The sequence below is a fragment of the Polyodon spathula genome, unplaced genomic scaffold (assembly GCF_017654505.1).
Source record: "Polyodon spathula isolate WHYD16114869_AA unplaced genomic scaffold, ASM1765450v1 scaffolds_673, whole genome shotgun sequence".
NCBI lineage: Eukaryota > Metazoa > Chordata > Actinopteri > Acipenseriformes > Polyodontidae > Polyodon > Polyodon spathula.
The window spans coordinates 1-8258 of NW_024472162.1; the positions used below are offsets into that span (position 1 = coordinate 1).

The 8258-nt window shown below is 44.4% G+C and overlaps 1 protein-coding gene across 1 annotated transcript; it reads right to left on the reverse strand.

Annotated features, from left to right (window-relative positions):
- Positions 1-445: 445 nt before the first annotated feature.
- On the reverse strand, positions 446-5009 carry LOC121308388 (potassium voltage-gated channel subfamily KQT member 4-like; the record flags this gene model as incomplete). The annotated part of the gene is made up of 7 exons (XM_041240752.1): positions 446-601; positions 1300-1410; positions 3120-3245; positions 3643-3818; positions 4201-4243; positions 4297-4380; positions 4857-5009. Coding segments are annotated over 7 exons (849 nt in total), but the record flags the coding sequence as incomplete, so codon positions are not given.
- Positions 5010-8258: the final 3249 nt, after the last annotated feature.

An 8258-nucleotide genomic window follows, 5' to 3' on the forward strand; every position in this document is an offset into this window, starting at 1 on the left:
CAGCCTGGGAGAGATGGGCAGAGCACAGCATTTCAGTACAGCCTCGAGGCTCAGGTGGCATTTTAATGATGACGCTGCAGTCCTAATGGTGGCTTTAATGAAGTATGACACACTTTGGTCTAATAATTTGTTCTATATAGCAACAGCATTCCTGACAGGTAATATATACAAGATGCATCTCCCTGTTGCAAGCCACAGCAGGCAGCAGATCTCTCAGATTTTAATAGCAGGCTGATAAGTTCAGCTGGCTGGTGCTTCCATATACACTAATATGCTTTTGATGGGTTTTATTTTGAGAGCCTCCACTAAACATTCATTGATCAATTCATTCAGGACCTTGCTTACACACTGCATTGCATTCCTAGCACACGCTTGCTTCCGGTTGTACTGGATTGCATCGCAAAGGTTTGGAATAACAAAATGATCTAAACGCATCAAATGTTACCTGCCAGGTATTTGAAACCGATGGCATCTGATTGTACCTGTACAGACTTGGCTGTCCTACCTGAATCAAGTTGGCTGCTGGAATCCGTCTCTTTTCAAAATGCTTCTGACGATGCTGCTCCTGAACCTTCAAAGCAAAGCCTGACCCCAGGATTCCCTGTGAGAGATAATTGCACCAGCGAGTCAGGGCTTCCCTTGGCTGCTGTACCGTAGGTGGACGACAAGATCTCTCTTTAATTTTCATTGAGAGCTTACAATATAATGAGACCGGATTGCTGTGCTCCAAAAACAAATTGCTAATCCCACACGTTCTGTGCAATTCACCCACTTCACTTAAGATGTTTGCTCTTAGTAACTGTGCTGAGCTAACAGTTTCCCGCGGAATTAAATTCTAATAATCACAAGTTGGCCGATTCTCCAGGCGGTTGGTCTCCAGTAATTTATTAAATCATCAAAGCTGTTCATGAAGCTGTAGAGTGGAAACTGTTTGTATAAATAAAATGTGCTCAGCTGTGGACAAAAGTTGTGCATCCCCTATAATTTTATTATTGCGACATCACTTAAAAGAAAACCAAAAACTACATGAACATAACGCAAAAAAAAAAAGTCTACAGGAAGCCATAGCAGCAGGACAGTATTTCACGTTAGATTTCGAAATGATACATTTTTCCATTTATTTCTTTCAGTTTCTCGTTAAAAACTACGAAGCGTATTTAATTCAATATCTCAACGTAACATTATTCTGCAGGTTTCATTTGACTTTATGAAGCGGGTGATGCAAAACTTTTGGCCAGAGCGTTTGTAGCCCGGCGTTCAGTCACCCCAGCCCAGCTGCCTAGCTGCCCAGGTACTCACGGCTGGCAGAGCGAAGAAGGAGACCCCCAGCAGAGCGAAGCCGGCGGCCAGCATGCGCCCCAGCCAGGTGCGCGGGGTCTTGTCTCCATAGCCAATTGTTGTCAGAGTGATCTGGAGCAGAGAGGAAATTTACAGTCTAACAAGACCGTCACAGCATATATATAAATATACTGGAATATCTTTTTTTATATTTGTTGGTAATATGAATTTATTTAAAGAAAATGATATTGTGGATACGTTTTCCAAGTCACCCCTCATAATACCAGTACTAACCCATAAAACTCATATCACAAAATAATTTCCAAAGACCACGACAGGCCAGGTTTTCTGAACCTTTCTTCCAGTGCACCATTTGTCCTTTCCTCTGTGCTGGAGTTAAACGCTAAGTGATTTCAGCCTGTGGCAATCCCACTGCATGTTCTGATCATTCATTCTCCCCCGCGTGGTGGCTTTCCCTTCCCTGTTCAGTTTGTTCCTGGCCCCGGATTTCTGAACAGGTCGACGCTGGGTTGAATAATGAACGCGAGTGATGGAAATTGGCTCTGATTGCACCCTGTGCCGCCCATTCCATTCAGCTTCCACTTGTTTTCGTGCCAGTCATTCGGAGCAGGATGACGGCCGCCTGGCTCAGGAACACAACTCTGAGTGAGTGAGTGCGCGTGTGTGTGTGTGTGTGTGTGCGTGTGTGTGTGTGTGTGTGTGTGTGTGTGTGCGCGTGTGTGTGTGTGCGCGTGTGTGCGTGTGCGCGTGTGTGTGCGTGTGTGTGAGGGGATAGACAGGCACTCAGTTGGGTCATCATTAACAATAACATCAAGAATATACTTAAAAAAAAAGCTTGGCCTGTATTTTAAATAATTAAAGTAATAAGCAAACTTTATACTATTAGGACAGTATACAAAGAAGAAGAAAAGTAATCGCTAAACCGAAAACTCTAATAAATGTTTCGGCTTCCGCTTTCTTCAGATAGCACGGTAGAAGCAGCTTGCACTGCTGGTAGACTGTGTTGTTATTTTTTAAGAATGCGAATTGCACAGTGACTTGCAGATTCATGTTCTGAGTATATTATTATTATTATTATTATTATTATTATTATTATTATTATTATTATCGGGCTCTCTTTGACACTGTGTTGAGTCTGTTAGTTTTCTTCTGTTTCACTGTCAGTGCTGTTCCTTTGAGAACCTGCATCTGCTTACTCAGCAAGACTGTCCTGCCCAGCAGCTCCCGTGGACTGGAAGGCACGATCAATCTGTTTGCCTGCGCCAGTCAGTAGCATTTAATAGCAGGCTCAGATTAGCTGGGTGAATGTTTTTCTTTCTAGCAGAATGTGGAAACCCAGCTGATGTATAAATGACAGTTCTGTTTAGTCCTGTTTTTTTTTTTAACAAAGTCATTAATGGAGTTGTCAGTCACAGCACCAAAACACAGAACGGGACCTCCAGGAATACCTGGCCAGGTGAAGTTACACGCAAACCGTACAGCAGGATGCTTTCCACAAAGCATCGAGAAAGCATGGCATAGCATAGGTAAGGACTGTAAAACCCAGCGAGGTATGGTAAAGCACTATAATAATAATGGCAAATCACAGATGCATTACATGGCTAGTGCAAGATTACCATGGAAAAGAGAGGACAGCAATAGCTGAGAGCTTCCAAACTTTGGCTTTTTTTTTTTTTTTTTGTGGCGTTGAAAAGATTCTGGAACTTTTTGGATCCAGCTGCGCTCGAGTTTACTGTGTGATGCTGAATCCTTGTGGTGTCCTAACCTGCACTCCTCGCCTCTGCCCTGTGAATAAAGCCTCTCAGAAATGCGTTACCCACCGTCCCCCACCAGAGGGAGTCTGCGTAGGTGGCGAACTCCGAGTTGACTTCCTTCTCAGCCAGGTAGACCAAAAATGAAGCGAAGATGAGGACCAGGAAGCCGATGTACCAGGCTGTGATCAGCTCCTGGCAATGGGGAACAAAGGCACAGCAAAGACAAGGCATTAGCGCCAAGGAAGCATGCCACCCTCGATGCTTCTCTACGGAGGGGGAAAGAATGAGTGAATTCGGTGATTACTATAATCCGAAAAAATACACATAATAAGAATGATTTCAGCTTCCTTCGTCAGAAGAACATGAAGATTCCCCTCTGACCTCACAGCCCTCTTCCATTCAGTAATGGGTCTCCCCAAAGCCAATTCACCTCTCAGAGCATCAATGGATTCAAACCCAGGACTCCAGGCAGGCATGAACGTCTAGGTTACTAACCCGCTGTGCCGCCTCCACCCTTGTACTGAATATCTCCATGCTGGTAGATACACTGCTAGTACCACCCGACGTGGCCTCTCTTCAGTCTGGTTACCTTGCTGTGGGCGTAGACCACGGAGCCCAGCAGCTTCCACGTGCCGCCGCGCCGGTCCATGCGCACCATGCGGAGGATCTGCAGGAACCGCATGCTGCGCAGCGCCGACGTGGCGAAGATGTTCCCCTGCGTGCCGGCCGAGATCACCGCCACCGAGGCCACGAACACGATGAAATCTGCAAGAGAGACAGTGGTCCTTGAGGTCATTCGCAGAGCAATGCAGTCGAGATTAGAAAGTGTGACGGATAAGATCGATTTTCAGAGACTTGTAGCTTTTAACCACTGAATATATGCATTAATGAAAACATCAACACTTTAACCTAAGAAGTCAGAAGAAGATTATCACTGTTATTTTATTCATTCACTATGCCCAAGGCTCTTGCTAGGAATGACAGTGAGACAGGTAGGCTGGAGGAGACTGAACTATGACACAGGTGGGAGGAGACTGACCTATGACACAGGTGGGAGGAGACTGAACTATGACACAGGTGGGAGGAGACTAAACTATGACACAGGTGGGAGGAGACTGACATATGACACAGGTGGGAGGAGACTAACCTATGACACAGAAGGGTTTCCTGGCGAATCGTAGACGGCCCTGGCATCCCCGGTACCGGCAGCAGCATCCTGCAGCCCAGACCCTGATGATGTACTCCAGCCCCGGTACCGGCAGCAGCATCCTGCAGCCCAGACCCTGATGATGTACTCCAGCCCGAACACAATGATCATCACAAACTCCTACCAGAGAGATGGGGGAGGGGGGGTACTGGAGTCAGGGGCTTCCACTCATCTCAATTATGTTGTTAATTCCTTAATTATGGTGGATCAACTGAGGGGAGAAATCATTAAATGCACGAACCAACAGGTCAGAACAAAAAGCACTAATAATGCAGTATGGATTGGATTATGGTATAAGTCTAGCCCAGGGGTGGCCAATCACAGTCCTGGGGGGCCTATTCCATTCCTGGTCTTTGTTTTAACCCTGTTTTAACCAATTAAACCTCTATCCAGACCCTGAAGTAGTTAATTATATAATTGTACCTGTTATACCTGGAGTGGAATTGCCTGCCAGGACCGGGATTGGACACCTTGGTCTATCCTGCATAAAGCTTTATAAAACCACAAATGTATTGTGCTAGTGTAATGTTTGACTGTTCAGTGTTTAATAATATTTGGGTCGTGCAGTTGGTTGGGCTGGATTTCAGCTTCCTTACCAGTATGAACAGGCCTTCGTTTGCTAGCGTTTGGTATTCTGGAATTGTAGAAAACACAGACAGCACCAGACAGCCGAGCACAAGCAGGAATCTAAAGGAAGGAAACAGCAAAGCCAGGTCAATGACGGGGTCTGTATGAGACCTGTCGGGGGCCTAGAGCCAGCGACCATGGAAACACCAGACTTCTGAAGAAAACATCAACACATAATTAAACAAGGTGGGTCAGCAACATGCACACCCAGACAAGGGTTCAAACAGCACCTGTTACTACCCTCCCTAATTCCAAGTACCATGACAACACTAACTTCTAAACAGGGGCATACAACACATAACCACAGCAGAGTGAAGAGGGGTCGTCTCCCACCTTTATCAACGGATTTATTAGTCTGCAGCCCTTCAGACTTTCCCTGAGCCAACATCAGTCTTTAACGGAGTTGGGACTCAGCCACAAACCGCGACCTCATCACCGCTCACAGTAGCCATAAAGGAGCAGCAGACGTTCTACCAGGAATCAGGAGAATTCATCACTAATGCATGTAGGACTGATGGTGGTCGTCTTGTTAAAGGAGGCTTTGTGGCTGGCTTAGGGTCCTCATGTTGTCACATGCAAAGTATGTATACCTTAGGGTACTTTAAAATACTTTAAATTTACACTGAACAGGGAAGAAATGTGTGTTTTGAAGTCTGATGAAAAGCCTGATTTTAGAGAGGCTTTCACAAACTAAGCACATCCAAAAAAAAATAATAATAAAAAAAATAAATACTCCCCACTGTTTGCACTACCCCTAATCACCTGCAGATGGCGACATTGAGTCTGGGTTGCATTTCATTTCTTGAAGTGGGGTTTGTGCTGCTTTCCCACAAGCCTTAATCAAAGTTTGCAATTGGTATTAAAAAATATAACCCTTCCTCTTCAGAGGTTAGTTACTGCAAAGGGGCAAAGGATAGGCGTATCATGGTTAGTACAAGTACATAACAAGCCCTACTTTTTTAAACCTATAAAAATTAGTTTCAGAAGATCTGGGATAGTATTAGGAGTTTTGCTCTGACAAAGTACTGCATCATAAATGCTGTACTCTTGTGGGCTTTAATACACAGACACACGACACATCAGCTGTACTCCTATCCTAAGGAAAGTAACTCGACATAACATTGAGATCTAGGGTTTGAGTAACTGATTGTTATTACAGCCATCCATCAGATACCTTTGGGCTTCCAGCAGAACAGGAGGCCGTATCTCAAGTCAGATGCGTGTATTAAGAATCTTTCACCCCCCCTCTTGGGACAAAAGCATCTCCTTTGCAGTAGGGTCCCGGGATGCTGGATGGAACCCATCTATCACCAGCCTCTTCAGTTCTATCTGACTGGCTTTCTGTCCAGAGAGCCAGCAATAATTGCAATCCTCCCATTTGGGGGCACATTTCCAGCAAACTCTCCTGTGGTTCTACCTGTATGAGCCTCTCTAATGAAGACAGGCTTCCAATTGGCTCCACAGTACCCACACCAGCTGGAGCCCGACGCTGTTCAGATTGGTGATTCGTACTGATCGGAATCTGTCCTGCACTAACAAATGCCTTTTCTAGTCTGCTGTTTTGATACCGACAGAGCTGTGAATGTTCTACACGCTTAGAACTGCAGCAGTGAAATTTGGTTAGGAACACAGACACAGGATAAAGTTGGATTCAGCAGTGTTCCATTCCCACCCACAGAGCTGCAATGAACTTAAAACTCTGCAAGTCCTTGTTGTCAGCCACCCAGTGCGTACACGACAATGATACATCAAGCTTTAAAGGTATTACCAGAGAGGTCACATTCTGCCAACAGTTCACACCATTGCATTGCTACCACAGTGTTGCTGCTGCATTGCAATTGGTGTTTTTTGGTCAGGGCAGGCACTGAATAAATACACAACAGTGTGAGTCTTTTTTTCTTCCTCCGTTCTTGAGCACGCCCATTGATCATCTTGTTTTGTAAAACATTTAAGCAGAGAAGCAATCTAAATATTTAATGTAAGAAGATTTGCAGTCGCCCGCAGGGAGATCTCTTTGAGAAGCGAAGAAAAGTTTGGCCAGCAGCCTGTAACCTAGACTGTGTCTTTGAAAAAACATTACTGGGGGTGGAATTTAACAGACTGGATTCAGCTCCTCTGCCAACCACGCTTCTGGTGTTTACAGAGCGTCTGGGCACACAGTACACTTTGGAAACTAAAGTTCTGAAGAAGGGTGAAAACCACAAACACACGGAGCCAGGTCAGCTGAATATAAAATGTGCTATGTGCGCCTTCTTTTGCGTTTAATTTCACATGCCTCTGCTTCCTCATCTGAATCCTTGTAGCTTACTCTTGGCTAACTCATTCACACAGGGAGGGGGGGGGGGCAGTTTGCCTCGTCCATACAGCCAGGGGATTTTCCCTGTGGGATCAAGGCAAAAAAAGTCTGAAATATGGTTTGAAAAAAACTATTTACGGGGTAGAAATCTGCTTTTTTTAAAATCAAATCGGATTTAAACATAAATTTTCATCAGAAATATAAGGCTTTATATAGTATTTATAAATACTGGTATAAATATTGAAATATTGAGGATTTTTTTTTTTACAGAATTTCCCGGGATAAAGAGCATGATTTCTTAGACGCTTCTTAGAAGACGGCTATTTAAACAGGCACATGAATGCACACACAGAGTAACTGCTGATATCCTGACATCTGAAACATCCTCGCCGAACCACAAATCAATAGCCAGCAACCTGATCAGGTACCAGGAGAATTGCAAGAACAGAAAACTGCAACGGAGGACAATACAAACCTGTTGGCGATTCAGTGGAAAGCACTCCAGCATCTTTGTAGGATGCAGATTCAAGTTTGTTCCCACAGCGAATGCGTCTCCTAATATTCACATCAATTGAAGATAAATGAACTGTTCAACTGTTTCCCTTTCTGCTTCTTTGCAGATAAAAAAAAAAATGTCTATTGAATTTGATCTCAAAACTGTCCTAGGAGTTATATGGTAACCCTACACAAAAGGTTTTCATTTAATTCTCTAACAGTGTGTGTGTGAGAGTCTCTTAAGTGGATTTTTGTCAGACCCGTCAAAGCCTCTACTGTAGCCGCGGATACAGATTTATTTCAGAACAAAGAGGCGTTCTGTTACAACTAGACTAGAGAAAATGAGAAACTGACAGGCGAACCTCATGAAAACAGCAGACCCATGTGTTAGCCTACTGTAAGCATTCATTCCGAAAATCCTTTAGTTTTTTTTCTCCTTCAATAAGCACAGAGCAGGTCTGACAAATCTTCGGGGTATTGGGTTGTGCCAATGGAAATGCCATCTAATCCAGTGGTACAGTAACTGCTTCACATGGGCGCTGGTTAGATTTTGACGCAACTGTATTTGAAGACATTCTCG